The following is a 20,431-nucleotide window of genomic DNA, read 5'->3' as shown; positions in this document are numbered from 1 at the left end:
GGCATTTCCACTGGGCTCCCAAGTACAGCAGGTGAACACTGGAGTTCCTAGTGCAGCCTGGATCAGTATAAGCCTTAGGCTTCATTCCCGGTCCTAGGAAGACAAGACACTTTTTGATTCAAAGAGAGATGATGTCTCCAAGTACCCTTCTTATTGCCTATGGATGCAATAATTCCTTCTCGATATCGATTGCTTATTCTCTTTAAGACAAAAAAAAAAAAATTGGAACAACAATTTAGCCCGTCTTCTACCCCCAATTCGACATTTAGAGAACTGTATCTTATATTAAATATAGTCTGTTTTCCTATCCAAGCTAGTAAAGTCATAATGACCAAGTGTAGCTTATGCCAACACTGCTGTTCTCTAGTTACACCAGCAGTGCAACATTTCCATTACCAAGCACTGGACGACAGAGGGGAGGGCCGGCAGTGCTCGGCAGACTACTATATGGTATAATTAAATACTCACACAACAATTCTATATTAGTTATAGGGATACTTGAAGATAGATTAGATAGGTTTGTTTGTTTTTTTAAACAGGTTTGGTTTATTTGGACATAGTGGAGTTTATTTTAGAGGGCTACATGGACTAGAAATGACAGGTCTGTACTAATATACATCAAGAGCTGAATAATATACATAAAGTAACTGGAGTATTTATGAACAAAATAATCACCATGCTCTCTCTTACTCAACTGCCCTCTATAGAAGGAGGCAGGAGCTTCCTTAACACAGGAAATACAGGAAACACAAAGTGATAGCTTGTAAAAAGCACAGATAATTACTTTTTAAAACAGAGCTTCCGGTCTGGATAACACTGAATACTGTATTTTACCTTCATGGTTCATGGATTAAAGTTTTAATTTGAGGGTTTAGTAGTCTTGTAGAACTTTATACACTCTACTTTTCAAATACTGCCCTATGGCAACTCTTGTAGATTACCAAGGGGTATGGGGACCAACAAATATTATTATTGGCCTGGACGCAGAACGGACACAGGAAAGGTATAAATATTTTAAATAGAGGCATTCAGGTTGCCCTTTTTTTTTTCCCCCCTTTCTTTTTTTAAGCAACACTACACTATAAGCCTTTTTCCCAGTTTATAACATGAACCGAGAGGTACTGCAAGGCACAGCACTTTTCTAGAGTAGGGCCATTTGGCTGCAGCAGGAAATTTCCAGCAATACGTATCAAGTATGGATCTAGAAATATGCTGTCTAACACCTTGATTTATTTCACAAGCACCAAAAAGTAGGTATTGCACAAATGGGATACAATGTGGAAGCAGAAGTGAAAGAATAGATTCGGGAAAATCAGTAACTTCCTCTGGAGACAGGTAAAGTTATTTTTACTTCTTACTAGATATTTAAAAACTTCCATCCCATTAACTGATACAAATCAGGTCATTATCGTTCTCACCCAAATTTTATATTAAAAATCTGTTAACTCAGTTACGAGTTCCTCAACCACTGGATACAAAGTGTGAAAATGTATGCTAGAAAGCAAAAGGCGTGTCCTTTAGAAAAGGAAGAGGCAGTTCTAGTAAACATGTTGCTCACTGTATAATGTTGGCTATACATGGTGAGATATTGCAGCAGGTATTGGGCAACTGACCAGATATTCCAGTATGTAAAAAGAAGACCACACCCGATAGTGATCTTATCGAAATACATAGGATCATTATCAGTCAGAAGATAACTCGAGATGGCACTTTACATCTTTGCAAGCAGTCAACTTCCCGATGCAAGAAAAGACCTAAACAATGCGGGAAGTGATGCGAGTGGACAAAGAAATGAGTAACTTTGAACCTCAGCAAAACCATGTTACAATGCAAGGGGTGCAAATGAGTTTATTGTTTTGCACATAAGTTAAATACTGGCTGTTTTTTCCATGTAGCACGCAAATACTGGATAGCTTTATTTTTACACTGACATTAAACGTTGATCTAGGACATGCTCTATCCCAATTACAAATCTGTCCTCACATTTTAAATTTACTTCCCCCTCCAATACAACATGGTTTTACCAAGGTTCAAAGTTACGCTTTTTTTTTGCTTTACGTTCCTTAATAAATCAGGCCCCTTGTATTCAAGACGAGCGTTAGGATTAGCAGGCTTTAGTACTTTAGACGTAACCTTATAAAAAAAGAGTATTCAGACTATTAGGTCATGAAAGATAAATATTTTTTTTTATTATTTAAAGAACAAAAAAAAAAAAAAACTCAACACTAAACAAAAAAGCTCAGATCATGAAGGTATTACAGTATTTACTGATGTTCAGCAATTGATATGAAGTAACTTACACAGATTGTCTTCTAAGATATTCAAGTTCTAAGATGCAGGAGGCATCGCAAAGCTGTGCCGACTACTGAAAATTAATTTCCTGCTGGAGTAATGTAATCAAGAGCAACGCGAGGAACTGGGCCACAAATGCTTCTAGCCAGATGAGTTCAGTCCTGAACATAGGGCTATATGAACTGTGGACAAGTCGTATTGGCTTCAAATAAAGTGGATTATTCTAAATCTAAAATCACATTTAAGACAATGTCATACATAAAAGAGAAACTAAAAAGGTAAGAAAACTCATGTTTACATAAATACAGCATGTAGCTGAACAACTATTTAATTTAATTGCACATAAAAATATATATTTAATTATAGTACATAGTTTTCCTTTAACCTGCCTGCCACACAATGCTGCCTTTAGCAATTTCCTCTTCTGTTCTTTGCCTTGCATATGGCACTACAGATGGTGCTAGACTACTTCACAATGAGAATGACAGATTCCCACATCATTATGAGATAACAAAAAAACGGGTTGAAGGAAATTGGGTCACAGAAGAGGATGTTTTCCTTGAACTTCTGAATCTTTTCTTCTATGTAAAGGCTCAATATTGTATGAAAGACCAGGACCAGCATTATTTCTAATACACAAAAACTATACGGTCCACAATAGGTTTATCATTACTCAGCGATGGGGGGCAGAGATGGGTAAAAACCAGAAACACATGTTTACTTTCTAATGGAACAGGACTGAGAATCTTTTAGAGCTGGTGTTTCCAGACATTTCCAGGCTATACCACTTTAATACATATTGGCAGCAATTCAATTAGCCCTCTCATATGGTAATATTACCAACATTGCACAATATATTTTTAATATTACGAGCTGAAGAATGAGTGTTATTCAGTTAAAATGCTTCCTCTACTTCTATCACACGTCAATCATTGCGCCAAGTAAAATGTTCGGTCTTCACAATTCCCACGTTCTGCCCATATGGCAGACTGTCAATGCACAGATCTGAGCCCGCCAGGCTCCTCTGTCCCAGTTATGACACAACAAAGGGTTAAAATAGATGAATTACTTAACTCACTGTGGATGTGTTCATTTAGCTTTGCTAACATATCAACTGACCATTTGCTATAGGGTTGCCTGGCTACTTACTATTCATTGTGTCCTGTTCCCTAGAAGGGGCGGGGCTATAGCTATTGACTGAGCATCTTTGCAGCAACAGTTACCAGATCACTTCAGATAGAAGTTAAGGACTGCCATAGTGAATTCACAGCACATGGTCAGATCTATCATTTCAAATAAGAAATGTTCACAGCAAAGCAATTTCTTTTATCATTCCTAATTGAGCAAGTATTCATACTCCGGTGAGTGAACTACACCTAATACATCAAGCTGAAATATTTACCTGGCCAGGTATATTGTCCCAAACAATTATAGTTATATTACTGATCTACACCTAGGTAATTGAGGCTATACTCCGTTGACTACTTGTATTATTATGATTCAGAGATGTACGATTCACATCCAGGGGTGAAGTTCTCCCCTATTACCATATACACTGCCCTTCTGAGTGCCTTCAAGGAGGAGGCTGATGGGTAGAAACTGGTCTTTTAAAACCACCAAGAGGGCAGAGGATCTTTGTTCAATTTACCTGGGGTCCTATTCCGATCGGGTTATGATCCATATTTCTGCATTCTCCCACAACAGAGATAAGACACCGAGTAAGTTTTACTGCATGCCATGATGATATATTTTTATATACTTTAAGCATTGTGGTTATTCTGCCACATTCCATTTCATTTAATAATGCTCTGTCTCTGTGTTCCTAATAAATGAATTTACTAATTAAGATTGATCATATAAGCACACATAACTGAAATACAGGGTATTATTTGGTTAATGATAACTGATTGTTGTAAAGTTTATATGGGGTGGGATCTAACTAGTGATGGTATTTTAAAGCAACAGATTAAATTAGCCTCCATGTCTGACTGCCAGCTAGTATGGTAGCAAAATCTCTGTTCATTTTCCCCTCGCACATATATGGGTCACAAGGGAAAATGAGCAGGGATTTGAACAAAAACTCTGACATAATGCGTCTCCGCTGTCTGCCTCCATACTTCCCCCTAGAGATCCCGGAGAAGTCTAAAAAGTAGGCACGTACGGTTTAACTTTATTGCTTTAAGTAATAAAGTAATAAATATTATTTAACTCATTTAATCTACCTCAATACATATGGGAGATCAGGAGATAATAAACTGACAGTGTGAATTAACAACTAATGACCTGGACGTAAACAGATTTTGCTGCACTTAACATTCCGTACTAATGGGAATTATTCCAATATAAAACACACAATATCTAAAGCAACAGTATAGTTTTGAAAACAAAAACTGCCTATTGTCCCTAATTTTTTTAGGAACAGTCCCACATTTTAAAAGATTTTTCCCTAAAAATGTCAAAATATTGGCAACTTTTGTATACAGAAGGCAATTTTCACTATCCATTCTTATGTTATGTTATAAAATATTATTGAATAGAAACAGAAAATAACATTATAACCAAGATGACCATATAACCATACAAGGATATGGAATGTAGTCCTAGATAGTACTGTACACATGATGTGCCGAGATGCTTTTGAGCAAAAACAAACGATGATCATTTTAAAATGTTTGCAATACGTACATATGTGGACTATACTGTATAGCTACGTCAAGATAAAAAAAAACAAAAACAGACTCACTGTGGGAAATATATTTGACACTTCACCCTAGCATGATCAGTCTTATGTATATCCTGCATATGGTTTATAATAGTTTAATATGTGATGTTTCCATTCCCAGTGTTTTAAAGGATGTCTATCACAGCCATTGTTAGAATATCACAATCCACCTTGGTCACATGTTGCCCTCTGAAAAAAGTCTGGGTTGGCAGAAGAGAGGAGAGTGCAGCAATTCCTGGCACTCTTTGCTGCTGCCAACCCTTCACCTCTACTCCCAGACAGGACAGTGGGCTGCATGCCAACAACATGCTGCCATTGAGAATATGAAGGAGAGAAATGAGTTGGGGGACTTTCTATCCAGAACACCAAGTAACCTTTGAGAACTGAGTAGAGTTAGGATATTCCAAATTTTGCAAGAATTTTCAATTTTGGGTGGAATTATCCTTTAAGATAGAGGACAACATAATTATCATATGGTGTATGGGAGGGATCTCCAACTTTATATCTGCCTTAAGAATTGTAATAAAACTCATCTCTCATTAAAGTAAGAGAGTCACTTATACCCAAGTATTCCAGATTTACCCCCACAGTGCACTGTAGCTCAAACTCCTCCTACATCTCTAAAACAACATCCTGATGGTATACAGATGAAAAAGCTGAGAATGCAGTAATTTATGTTAATGGGACAATCCCAGCCCTGTCAGTGTATAAAGCCAATCAGCAACTACTCACAGTTGTCACTCAAACTCTGCCTGCCTAGTTAAAGCACCTCCCTTCCAAAAATGGTAACCTGCTACAGAGGAGCGAAAGAGCACAAAGCATATAAATTAGTCAAGTATGAATAATCCAATCATTTCATGTATATTATTTAGCACACTAATATATTGCCATCTGTTAATTAAACCTAAAAATGAGGTTTAGCCATTGGTGTTCTAAACAGATTCACATGTCTTTCTTATAAGTTAACTGTTGGTTTACTAGGTTAACCCATTTTCTGGTGGTTGCTTTGTGAGATCGTCACTAGGTTTTATTCTTTAGCAATAATCTCAGGTAAAGACAGAATAAATTAGGGTGTATGAACAGGTTTGGGGTGCAATTTTACTACATGTCATCATAGCAATCATTTTAATACATCCATTTTAAAATCATAATTGGCAACACGTCAAGTGAGAAGGTAAAACAATTTGCAGCTCTTTGTCCATTACCTACGCAGTGACCACAGGAAACAGAAATTAAGTTTGTTCACATATTAAGACACTATGGACTGCCTAAAATTGGAACGGAAATGTATTCTTACAAACAATCCTCTTCCCTCATTTCCATGAAGCATAAAATTAAACCCCGAGTGGCTCTTGAACCCACAAATCACAGTTGTGCACAAGGCTCTTTGTCCACTGGCATGAAAATACATTTATTTTTTCCCCTTTTCTTTTTTTAAACTATGTTTTTAAATAAAAAAAACACTACCAAAACCATATAAATGGGTCATTTACTACCACACTGTGTCTGATGCAATGTCACTGGAAATTAGCACAAGTTCAGCAGGTAAGTAGCACATACGCTCAAGTGACAAACCTAAAACATTTAGGCACAGTACCTCAGTTTCAGTGTTCATCCACTTAGTTTAAAGTAGGCCGTATTCCCCTTTGGAGAGGCTAGAAACAACAAATGTTATTGTATTATAAATATTAATAATGACCTGACAAACAAAACCTTTAGGCAGTCCTTCTAAATCAAGGCCCATCTTTGCTCCTCAAACCAAATTCATATGGAAAATTCAATTCAGCGCGTGGTATAAGAGCTTGGCACACTCTTCTGGTTATTATAGTGCCTAAAACATTTCAGGTTTTTTCGTGCACTCCTAGTAGTGTAAGCACAGACAAGTAAATTACCAATCTCTTGCACATCAACTGTCAAAAAATGGGATTAAGCAATTTTTCTCACAAGTAAAATCTGACCTTGTCCTTGAACCCCACTAGAGCCAATATGGGAAGAAGGAGGGTAAATGTAATCCCAACAGGGAACCAGGCTGCAGCTTTACACAGAGGAAACACTGCAATGTCAGGGCTAGGACAGCAAGCAGGGGTTAGAAAACGGCCTCACTCGGTTCAATAGCCAGCATTATCACCTGACATGTTAAGATGACAATTCTCTTACAGCTGAAAGCTGATACTTGACCCAACCACACTACAGCGCACACTAGCAACACCCTATGCCTGGAACGCTGTTCAAGTTCCCAACATGATCTTTTGCATGCACTGTAGTGTAGTGAGAACAATGACCACAGGAATAAATGGTTCTTAGGTCACTGTGCACTTTAAAAGTGACAGACACGTGGCCAGCACATCCAAACCACACCCCTTATAAGGTAGTGACAATCCTAGTGAGCGAGCTCCCAACACTGCATTACTTTGACAACAAGGAAACCATCTTCGTAAAGATACAAGCTTCATACAGTGGAATAAGCATCACAAACCCTAAATTAATGATCAATCGTCAGCTTTTTCTATTTTCTATGTGTTTATTTAGGAATCCATACAGTATTATAACTTGCATTACAGAACTGAGGCTATTGTAGACATTAAAGCAGTTCTTTGAGAGGCCCTTAAGGCTTATGATGATGATTATGAGGGCCAAACACAGTTATCTAGGGGGCCAGCCAAACACAGTATATAAATTTAGAAACAATAAAAACAGCAAGAATTACTAACAATTGAGCAGAAGATAATTGAACAGTTATATTAAAGCAATACCACACTTAAAAGTTTGCAAGAGATCATCATGAACCGATATTGGCCTATGGACCCATAAAAAGTAAAGACATCTTTGATATGGCTCAGACAGAAGCCTTATGATAAAAGCAATATAGCCCACAACCTTTTGGTCGAAATCCATACAATATCCAAACAGTATCTGGGCAAAACTCACACTGACCCAGCCAAAGTCTGAAAAATAGCAGAAGTGACCCTATTAAAGGTAGAGTATCCAAACTAGTAGCCTTCCCAAGTTACCAGAAGAGGATAAAGAGTACTTAAGTACAGATATATGCTCTGGAGTTATCTGAAGTCTTTAAAATTCTGCATTTTCACAATAACATGACAAAGGCCAAATATTATGGAGCTGAATAATATTACATATCATTACAAAAGAGTTTACATGTAGCTTAACTGAGATGATGATCCAGTACTAGAGACAGGGGTGCCCTATTTTACCACTTTACTTACATATTGCAAAACCATATTAAAGAACAATGGAGATATTAAGAGGGTTAAAAGGTACATAAAAAAAAAGGTTTAAGTTCCTACTTTTTGCCAACTATTACCGAATTTCAATCACCAATCCAGTCACAAAGTGTATGGACACAAGCTAAATAATAAGACAGGCAGACATTAATATTCCAGGTTCTATACTTAAGTTATTGAAAATGAATTGTGATTATGCCTAGCAAGAATATTAAACACTTGGGATCCACATAACGAATACGTATTTATTACGGAATACAACCAACATAGCAGCCTTTTTTAGTGTATTTTAGAACAATTTCAACAAATGGATGGATCTTCCTTTACCAGAGCCAAGGTGGATTCCCACAATACAAACAAACATCCTTCAAAACAGTATTTTATGTTGTTGAAACTGTCAATAGCTGTCTACTTGAAAGCTACGGGACAACCCCAAGACAAGCGTTTTCAATTTATCTTGCACAGACAGAGGCTTAGGTTCAGGAGGCTCGTTATGTTAGGAAGGAAGTTGCAGGGGGCTGTATCAACAAGGACTTCCTCACATATCTGCCATGTGTACAGCTTAGGCTTGTTTCACCAAGATCTTCAATAAAAGGTCAGAGAAAGATGTCTGACTCAATCTTGCCCCAATTCTCTATTGGTCGGCAAGGCAGCAGGGATAGTAATTACATATTAAAATTTACATAAGAATTATGGAATAAATTTTAACTTCACTATGCTGGCTATGTGGACAAGTCTGTGGTACTGAGGTCTGTGGCCGATAGAGGTAACCACATGCTTGGAGATATCAAGTTACTAATAAAAACTTGAGGCTATTTAAAGATGTGACCGGATGAATTTAGTTTGCATCCCGGTCGGGGGGTCTTACACAGTTTACCTGGGTTTCCTTCTCACTACCAGTAACTGACTGTTACTCATCACTCTTACTGCTGTCATCTGCCACCAGCAGGCAGACTGCTAATGCCAACTGTGCAATAGTTGTAGGATAGGTCTGTCACCACCTAGAACTGCTTACTTATGGGTAACTGTTATAGCAGCTGCAGGGCCTCTTTGCTGTGGGTTGGCTGACCACTTACTATGGATCAGGACTGCTGGCTAGTAGACAGAGGGTGTAGGCGCTTATCAGTTGGTCACAGGAGACAGCAGGCAATAGGTGCCAGGCAGACTCTTGAAGCAGACTCTGGGTGGAATGCAAAACCTAAGAAGAGTATACACCAGGTACACTAGTCAATGGCATGGGTACAAAAAGAGACACTTTCCTGCACTTGCATGTGTTACATGTTGGACACGTTCCAACATGACCAATAGACTGTATACCTTCAATAAATAACATTATTACAATAGAATAGCTAATGAAAAATACAGACATGGAAAAAAAGAAAATGTTTATGGATAACATGACTAATATGGAAGTCAAATAGAGGTTTCAAAACCAGCAATATCCACCTTCTTTGTCGCCATCTGGGGCTTCCACACTACCTAGGCCCAAACACGATCCTGGACTTTGCCCAATTAGGCCCCAGTACAATCATGACATCAGTATCTTAGCAACCTCTGCACCATAGTGAATCCCACTATGCCTATTGTTCCAATTTGCTCCTTTTAGAATGTGTGCACTCTGGGTCACAGGTCTGTGCACTTTCAGCTGCCCTCTGTCTCTCTTTTGTCTTCTGCTGAACTGTTCTTGTATGTCATGCGATTTGTTCTTTTAATTGCATCCATGTATTTATTATTCTGCTTATCTGTACCCATTGTTCTTATTAGTATGTACTTATGTAATTTTGTTCTAACCCCATATGTACGGTATTGCAAGAGTCTTCTGGCACTATAAAAGATAATAAAAATAATAATAAATAATATGCTGCACACGGGGTCAAACACATAAGCAGAATATGGTGTTTTCACCATATGCAAGAAAGGTCCTTCAGCCCAAATTTCTGCAGAGCAATCAATCAAGTAAACCATTGCAACAAATCAAATGTCAATTCTATAATTAAAGTTCCAAATTGCCAGTGGAGATTATACATTTATAAAAGTTTCTTTTACAATTTTGATTTCCTTGTGCACATTATTAACAGTGTGTTTCAAAGTGATAAATCATGCAAACAGGATGAAATCAGGTTACAACCTATTAAAGTCATCAACGTTTACATTTTTACCTTTAAAAACTGAAATAGGCCTGTGATATTGGTTTATTTTTTAAACCCAGATATTGTCCCTTCCAAGTTTTGGATTAAGGGTAAAATGGGCTCTGAACAGCTCAGTTTAGCCAAATGGAAATTATAAATATATCAGGAGATGAGGAATAAGATAAGCAACACATTTTATGTATATGTAATTTTCCATAACTGCAATGAGTGGATTTTACTTCCTTTCATAAGGTTTGAAATAAAAACATTATACCATCTATTTTTAAATATCTTTAGCACGTTGTATTAAGTAATTTAAACTGTATCACATTAAAAGGCCATCTAACAAGTCTAACAGAAAAAAAACAAAAAAACCTTTAACTTATACAAACATTAATGATGCATATTTAAGTCCAAGATTCTTTATGATAGTCAACTAAAAAGCTTTATTTATTGGCTATGGAAAAAGCTAACAACCCCTTGATTTATATGGATATTAAACATTTCTACAGCCCCATATTTTGCAATGGGCTAGTGCCTTAAAAATGACTATGTAATTATCATACACAATTAATTTAGCATTTCTATAATAAAATTATAAAGTAACACACATTAAGGCCATCCCCACTCCTTTGACCATGAAACTATCAATGAGGTAGAACAATTTAAATTCCTAATCTACCCAGTAGTGAAGGAAGGAGGAGCATGTGTCTGTTGGTGTGGGGGACAATGAATGAGCAGGACATTGTTTGCAATTAGTTAGCAGTCCATCCACAAGGTCTTGTTCACTTGTGATAACAGCATTGTCCTATGGCAGGAATATGAAGAGGAGATTAAGAAAACGCAAGAGGCTGCACAGTAAAATATCAAGAAATACACATTATCTATTCTGTCCGAGAAAAGCAGCCGCATGACCACTATGGATCTGCCTCCTGGCGACACTGTACATCCCTTGTCTCTAAGGGAGGAGCTTGCTGCAATAGAGAGACATTAGTAGGATAGTTAGTCTTATACCCAAGTTTATTTTATTTTAAACACAACATTGATCCCACTTCCTGGGCAAGTGAAAGTATTATACCATTGTGCAATACTTGCAAACAGAAAAGTCATTGCCCCATCTACAGGCACCATTTTGCTTTGAGTAATAAGATTCATCGGTCTTCTTATACGTAAAGTAGTTGGAGAAAAGTGTAAGAAAATCTGCAGTTCCTCTTTGAAAGATCAGGTGCTTTGAGGATATGGAAACTCACAGAAAGGCCTCCATAACATGCAAATAATATACGCTGAGAACCTCTGCAGCTGGCTGAATTTTTTGAGCTTCAAGTGACCCATGTGTTTTATGCATACACCATTCATTTTAAAATACGTAAAGGAAGTCCTCTGACATGACAATTTTTTTTCTTGCAGATCCTTAAAATTATTTTGCACTGCATAAATGTCCAAGCATTCAAAGTGCAAAATAGCTGAGGTATTTTGTAAAGAGCATACTTGATAGGGCATCATGTAAGTCCAAAGACATGTCATTATGGTGTGCTTGCCCCAGCTCAGAGCTTCTTTAATGAGCTTTTAAAATGTACTTAGAAACCTACATGTGTTCTGTGTACATGGTGGAAGTTTTGGTACAGGTCCTCATGCATGGATTTTAGTTGGAAAGACACTGATCTGTATTGCTCAACACAAGCAAAGGAAGCCATCCCAGCTTGAACAAAGTATTCAGTTCCATTCTGCTGGTAGTAGCCACATAAGACTTGAGTGCTCTGCCAATGCATAATTGGATTCTTAAGGAGCAGAGACCTGTTGTATGCACAGGATTGTAGGTGAGCCCTGATTGAGCCACAGAACATGATCTAATAGGAGCACTGCAGTACTAAGCATCCATCTAGAATTGTACCACATATATTTTGCTTTTCTATATGTTCCATGTCACATATACAGCACACTAGGGGGTAAATGTATTAACATGCGGGTTCTTCAACACCCGCGAGTTCAGCATCTTCGGCGATTAAATTTAAAGCGGCGCTGCATTGTAAAAGGGAAGTTTCCCTTTACAATGCAGCGCCGCTTTAAATTTAATCGCCGAAGACGCTGAACTCGCGGGTGTTGAAGAACCCACATGTTAATACATTTACCCCCAGATCTGGTTGGTTTGGCTTCAACAAACCCAACCAAATACTGGCTTTGATCAGTTCAGTTCATGATGAACTGAAGAAAAGCAAATATCTCCTTTATGGCTATAAGAGACTATGCAACTTGCCCATCCCATACTATTGAAGGACTCTCCCATATAAAGCTCACCATCAAAAATAGACAAACAATTTGATCAAACATAAAATAAAGTTTACATTAATATTTCTTTAAACTGTAAATCAATATACCTAAAATAAAATGCTACTTGGAAACACTTATTTATCTACAGTATATAATACACCAGTAAATCAAACCACCTTGGGGTTCAATGAACTGCAGCGTTCACATTGTCAGAAAGGTTTAGGTGACTTATATGTCTTTAGAAATGTAAAAATCACCTAAACATTAGTATAATAGTAGTATTCATTGGCATATATAGTAAACCCCTAAACATAAATGAAAAAACAAACAAAAAAAAAAAAAAAAACAATATAGAATTGTATATTGAATAAAACAAAAGGTGGAATATCCATGTGATATGGACTCTTCTAACTGCATTATATGGATGTCTTGAAGTAAGACAGATAGGATTTCATTCCTACTATTTATGTTAATTTCATGAACAAACAGTCTAACATCTAGGAAATAATCCTTCTGGTTACAGAATTATCATGGCAAAAACATCTAAGACTGTTCTAAGAAAACTAGACTGCATGGGAGCCCCAATCAAAAAATTGTATTACATTGATCAAAATATTACACTGGCTGTTTTTGATCCATAGGGCCTCATACATTATGTTTGCACACAATATATGCAAAACTAATTTTGCTCCATCGTCACTAACAAGAAACAACCATTCAACATCACCTGCCTTGTAACCGCTCGGGAAAGCTAAATAAAAGTATTATGCTTATGCTGGAATTTGCATACAGCAAGCACTCTCTTTCTAAGCTATTTCCCAATAGGAGGAAAACATAGATTTATTTTACCCCTATATAGTGAACTAAGAACAACGAAAACAATACATTCTCAAACATGACGGCTTCTTTACAAAGGGAAACATATCCTAAAATCTAAGCCAAAATAAAAACTATTTTATATTTACACACTTTAGGCCGCTTAGACACTGGTGTAAAAAAATAATGCTTTTACATGTATGGGAATGGATTGAATACACTTTACAGTCACACCGATTCCATGCTACATACAATTCTTGGATCTTTTGGACAATTTAATATCCCTTAAAGAACGTTTTTTTCTCTTTTTTTTTTTTTTGAGATATATGATCAATTTACACCAGTTGTTAAATAAATATATATATATATATATATATATATATATATATCATGTTCTTTAAATATATTATATTCTCTATTCACAGGAGGTTATTAAGACGCAGTATATCAAGTACTGCACTCACATAGTGAATTAGCGGTACTTTATCTGTGTGGCTTTTGTCAGTTTAACAAAATGTATATTAACACAGCTTGTCAATTTTATGTTTTCTTAACAGCTCTTTTGTTTATATTTCATTTTTCCACCGACTACATTTTTTAGCTTACTTTATTTTTTCGACAACCTATTAAATCTCCGTCGCTGTGGGTTTACTTTTTGTTATTTAAATAGTTTTATTAAAGGAGCACACAGTCTCCTTCACAGCTGCAGAAGGTGATTAGGAGCTGGTTTTACGTTTTTACTCATCTTATTGTATCGTCAGCAAATAGTCAGCACCTGAGGTTATTATTTGCCGTTGGTTATTTCAAGGTATGGGAATGGAACCTAGTAGGTCCAATGACTCCCATACCCATCAGTACTTGGAGTTGGGAGATGTTGCAGAACGTTCTTTGGGCACAAACTGTAAGTGAACACATTGGGGTCAACTGAGAGTTCCCCATTGACACCCTTTCTACCCAACCACAAGAGCAAGTGCAGTTGACATTAGGAGCCACTAGCATTTTCCTAACGCTAGTGAGTAACCAGCTTTAGAAGGCAGTATTAATATACACACCTGGATCAGCTTAAACCAAGGCTAAAATGTAAAATAATTTAGAAAGATCTCCAAACGCTAGTTATTGTCTTACTCTTGCTAAGTTTTATTCTGGTTACTTAGAAGTAGCTCCTGGAATATCTAAAGAAAAATGAAAACAAATCTACAATGAACCAACCTACTTGAGTTGAAACACCAAAAATAAATATCAGGACAATTACATGCAGTGAGCATAATATAGATATGCATTTGTTAATGTTTGTTTGTTTGTTTTTTTTTAACCTATGACCAAATGAATGATTTTATAACAATTCCATATAGAACAAAATAGGTGAATATTATAGTCCTGCTGGTATAATACATTATTAACGCAGGTTTCTGTGAGGCAGAACACCCACAGTGAAACCTTAGACCAAGCTTTAGACATAGAAAGAGCATACTTCTTGTTTAGAGAAGATATTGTAACAGATCCTAGGTCTGAAGTAAAGACACTGGTTTTTCTAAGACCTAATTATTCTGTTGAAAAGGTGACTTTACACACGTCATATGGTCAAACACTGCAAGTCTGTTGTCTGGATATGTATTTAGACTTTGCAAAACAAGTTGGACAACTATAAAAAGAAGACCTTAATATATGCCCCAAAGCTTCTGTGATCTTCCCATAGCATCAGGCTGGAAAATAAAAGGTGACATTAGCTTGAATTAACTTAGGAAAGTAGAGTTAGAGAATTGCAGTTACCAGTTATGCATGCTCTTACTGCCACTAAATAGCTGCAAGTAAATGTGTATGGTACATAATAGAGGATTGACTTTCGGTTAAAAAAAATTAATTATGCACCAAAGGCCTGTAGCAGCAAAAAAAAATACGATTTAAATAAATCCGTAATAAATTGTGCAGGGTTTGATGCTATGAAAATATGCCATTTCCTGACAGTAAAAGAAAATGCCAGCTGGTGCAGTGGCAGATCCAGGGGGGAAGGGAGGGGGGCGATCGCGCCCCCCCCCCCTAGCAGGGACTTGCTGCCAATGGGTGCACAGTGTGTGCAGGTCCGATCGGCAGTGACAGGCAGGTACAGTGCGCTGCCTGTGATTGCTGAGCGGACCTGCACAGTTGCAGCCGCCGGCACCCTTAGATATGAGAAAGGGGGCGTGGCCTAAACCGCCCTTTTCCCCCCCAAATCGCCCTGTGTACAACAATTTTCTAGATCCGCCCCTGAGCTGGTGGTACTATCATTTTGACAATTAAACTAGTGGAAGGGTGGCTCTATAGAGGAGGCATGGTAAGATTTTGTTTGTCACACCCAATATCATGGGAGTTGGAGACATAGTTCTAGACCGTTTTCATGTACAGCCACTAAATAAGCAGATCTCCCCTAGTCAACATGGTTGATTTTTGCTCCACCCCCTATTTTCTGTTTCCCTATTAATTCCAATCATTATACCTACACTCAGTATCAGTAACTTAAACATATAATATAGTGACTATACTGCTGAATTCTTTTCTTTTAATGGGTATGCAAACAAGCATAGCTAGCTACCAGAAACCACGGCTGGTTTTAGCTGTCTTTAATTCAACTACTGGGGTAGCTATCAATTCTGTATAGGTAGAGTCAGATCTGAGAGCAACGCTAATGATTATGTTCCTTGCTATCACAACAAGGCCTAATGGTATTTAGCTTGCAGTTATTAATTTCTCCACTCCCTGATTTCTACTGCAATACTATATTTTCAAATAACAAATTGTTGGGGGAAGGTTGAACACACATATGTATCTATCCCCATAAAGAATAGCCCCAAGTACAAAAAGTGGTAGCAGCAAAAACAGTAAAGACCATTGAAAAGACACAAATCTTTTTCCACATCCAGAGCTTAATGACGTCCAGTTACTGTCGCTTGTTTATCATCTTACATGCGCCAACATTCTTAAGAGGCATATATAGAACTGGCACACTGTTCCATCAAGTGTTACCTAGCTATTCACAGAAGGCTACATTCTTCTTGCAGAGAAAGTTAACGCAGATTCTACGGTCTTTACCTGAAGAACACAAAAAGGGGGACATCACCATGGCAACTTCTATATTAAAGTGGGCCCGTTGAATGAGCACAAAAAAATAAATAAATTGTAAACCTATAAATTATATGGTGTAATTTTCAAATTTAATGCAAGAGTTAATAAAAATAATAAATCTATGTCTACTATAAATAATTATAAACCAAACCTATATGAAAACTTAATTTTTACCCGTGGGGAAAACAAAACAAAAAAACAAAAAAAAAAAAAAACCATACATTAACATTATACCTCCCTTCAAGTGTCATGTTCCAGTTCCAGCGTGAAATGTAAAGTAATAACGGTATTTACGCGCACTATTACCGCAATGACGGTAATAGTGCGCGCGCCGCGTTACTTTAGGCAGTAACGCCAACAATTTAATATGCCCCAAAATGTTATTTCACTGTACCCATAAAATAAAAGTGTTACTTTGAATTAATAAAAAAAGACTGACTTGGTAACAGTATATGTCATACTCAAGATTCCTAAATCAGCTGCTGACAGTGAGAAAAAAAATGCATTAACAATTAAAATTAATGCATCACTTGGATACCTCAAAGGGAAGTGATAAACTAATTTTTCCCTAGCAAAAGATCTTTTAACAATGAAAAGCACCATCCCACACAGTACAAAGTTATACATTTCCTGGATGACATGATACTATACAAATGCATCTCAAGCAGGCCTAACAGCAGATGGTAACAATGTCTGTATCTAAAAAAATAAATAAAAAAACAAAGGACGGACTCTGTTCATGAATTAGCAGCACGCTCTATATAAAACAGCAAGCCTGTTGCAATACACATGTAATTAACAGTAGTTTGCAGTACTTGTAAACATAGACACATACACTACATATTTTCTGTAGGAGAGGGCCGCTCTCAATAAGGCCTGTTTGAATTACCAGCACTGAATTGTACCCATACACCTGCTGATCCCTGAACTACTAAACGAGGCAATAACTCACTGCAAGACTAGAAAATACCACCTGATGCCTCTTCCTCCCCAGTGTATTTAAAAGCTTGTGTTTTACTACATCAAAGCAGATTTCAGTGGCCAGATTGCTCATTTACCAAAGTGGTGGAAGTGGGGGTGTATATGGTGGTATGCCATACCACCACTTCTCCTACTGCCTTCATTGTAAAGCTAATAAATTACATTCCCATTACATTTTTCATACTGCCACTTCTAAATTTCTGATCACTGTAAATACCTATATAAAAAGTTTTAATTATTATAGCATCACTTTTGTGTTTATTATGAAACAGTGTGTATTATAAGAAATAATGCCCTACAGTAAGTTACCATAAAAAAATCAAGGAGCAGCAAAACTTTCATAAACTGGGAAGACCCGGGGTTAGCATAATGTGTATGTGCGTATATGTCAGGGAATTTAGACTATAAGCTCCAATGGGGCAGGGATTGATGCGAGCGAGTTCTCTGTACAGCGGTGCGGAAATAGTGGCGCTATATAAACAGCTGATGATGATGGGGTGACATCGGGGCCACCCCCTCGGCACGGCGCGACATCGGGGCCACCCCCTCGGCACAGCGCGACATCGGGGCCACCCCCTCGGCACAGCGCGACATCGGGGCCACCCCCTCGGCACAGCGCGACATCGGGGCCACCCCCTCGGCACAGCGCGACATCGGGGCCACCCCCTCGGCACAGCGCGACATCGGGGCCACCCCCTCGGCACAGCGCGACATCGGGGCCACCCCCTCGGCATGTATAAAATGTTCCCCTAAATCCCCATTCAATTTGGATTGAATGAATTAAATTATTACAAACATTTAGTATTGCAGTTACATGAGCCAATAACTTGGCACATGCTCTTGCACATGTTACTGCAATAGTAAATGAAGGTAGAAGTTCAGGAGCAGAGCTTTCTGCACCTAGATTAAGGTGTCACGTAGGATGATCTGACAGTGTGACAACAGGGCTCCTACTGTACAGTGGCTTTACTGGCTACATTGCACTCACCAGGTTAAACACGGTCTCCACCAGGTCTCTGGTGCTCACCTCCCCGACCTCCAGCAACCCGCTCAGCACCGCAAACTTCATACGAATGCCCCGAATGGGCACCCCCGGGCCTAGAGCCATGGCACCTCCAGGGTCGGGGCCCTCCGATGACGCTCTCCTCTCCTCACCTGTTGTCTGCACCTGTTTTTCCTGGCTGGCCATGGCTGGGTGCAGGGACACACAGGGCCCGCCGTGCCTCGCTGGCTGGGAGATGGGATCGCCGCGGTTGGTGGGGGGCTATGTGGGCAGCCGGGGGTAGGGATCCTGAGGAGGACTCTGCAGCTACACACCGGGAACTCCTCCTTGTATCAGGTGCGCCGGGATCAGTCCCCCTCTCTCTCACTCACTGCAGCGTCCTAGGAAGTGGCCGCTACTCTCCGCCCCCTGCACCAGGCCATTGGTGGCTGTCACTGATACCCAGCACGCTACTGGTTGCCAGTCGCGGGCTCCTGCCATGGCAGCGCTCCCATTGGTCCACCTTGTTCCTGAAGTTATAGCTCGTTGATTGGACGGTGTCGACAACCCTCCAGACCTTTCCTGCCCGCAGGTAGAAGGCAGCTGGCGATGGCATCACAGGGGCAGGGCGGATGGCGGGCAGCCGGTGAGATGTACCTGGGCCGGTCACACGGGGCGGGGCAGCGTCTTATAAAACCCAGAGAATGAAGGAACATAGTACATGCTTTCTACATAGATTATCGGCCATGTAATACACTATAGTGCATACTTATTATATACACTGTCAGCCGCCTCATATACTATATATTTACTTTAACAGATAGATACAGTCCATGCATATTATATACATTGCCAGCCACTTCACATCCTATATATTATTCTTAAATGGAGATGCAGTACTTATATACAGTGCCAACCATTTAACACACTATGGGGTCTTATTATTAAAGGAAGATAAATCCTAAATCCTGTGAAAATGTGATAGGAAAAGGGAAGCCTATTTAACAAAGGCAGCAGCGCCTCTGTCCTCTTATTGCTAATGCCATCTCAGAATGACTTTAGCTGGGGTGCACAAAAGAAGAAATACTGTATTGTAAAAATAAAGAATTTTTCTGGGGTGCAGGTTTTAAAAAACATCTGTTGTTTTCTTATTTTCTTTATAAACTGGTATTTTTTTTTTTTTTTGTAGAATCTGAAACTTTTAAGTCCAAGTCCCTGCCTATAGTTCCAGTTTGTATCCCCGAGCTGACACGTTGCGTCAAGCATGCACTGAGGGTCCTAGGACTGGCTAGTAGGGCTGCCAGAGCTGTAAGTTAAAATTTTAACGCCTGGTACGAGAGGAAAAATTTCCGCTCCCTACCCTTTAATTTTAACCAAATTAACCTAAGGTATTTCTAAACTGTGCCCCCTTCAGCATTGCGCCCTGAGCGGTCGCATCTCTCGCACAGCCCTAGTTACGGACCTAAGGGCTGCCATCAAAAATTGTGGGGCCTAGTACAAAGTAATCTACATTCCCCCAATTCACTTACCTTATTATTCATGCAATGTGGTGGCTCCCTCCAGTTTGCGTGCTGCATGTTGACTATGTCATTGCGCTGTGTACTCTACTCTCAGCTGGGTACTCCTGGGGGGGAAGGGGGGTGCCTGCAGTTTCTTTTGCGGACCCCATCTCACTAGGGAATCCAACCCCGGGCACTAGAACTCTTCCCACACCCCTGGGCGGTGGGTATAGGGTAATAAGATTGTAATAAGGACATGTTGGTCATCTTTGTGCTTGTAGTACCACAATGCCGGACCCGCCGGTGGCCCTACCGCTATCCAGCCTGGGAACCCCATGCTGTAGTGCCACCAACCCCATCTGGCATAGCCTAGTGCTGGTTTGAGTAAAGTTGGGGGGGGG

The 20,431-nt window shown here is 38.9% G+C and overlaps 1 protein-coding gene across 1 annotated transcript in view; it reads right to left on the bottom strand.

Moving 5' to 3' along the window:
- The window catches only part of LRBA (LPS responsive beige-like anchor protein), a 478,343-nt gene extending 459,399 nt beyond the window's left edge, over positions 1-18,944 (bottom strand). Inside the window, exon 1 of the mRNA XM_075198883.1 lies at positions 18,538-18,944. Coding sequence (XP_075054984.1) covers positions 18,538-18,738 — 201 coding nt within the window. The 5' untranslated portion in view covers positions 18,739-18,944. The remainder of the gene's footprint in view (positions 1-18,537) is intronic.
- Between the last annotated feature and the right edge of the window lie 1,487 nt (positions 18,945-20,431).

This window comes from Mixophyes fleayi, chromosome 1 (genome assembly GCF_038048845.1).
Source record: "Mixophyes fleayi isolate aMixFle1 chromosome 1, aMixFle1.hap1, whole genome shotgun sequence".
Taxonomy (NCBI): domain Eukaryota; kingdom Metazoa; phylum Chordata; class Amphibia; order Anura; family Limnodynastidae; genus Mixophyes; species Mixophyes fleayi.
Note: the sequence above shows the minus strand (reverse complement) of the source record. Positions and strands in the feature narration are given on the sequence as shown.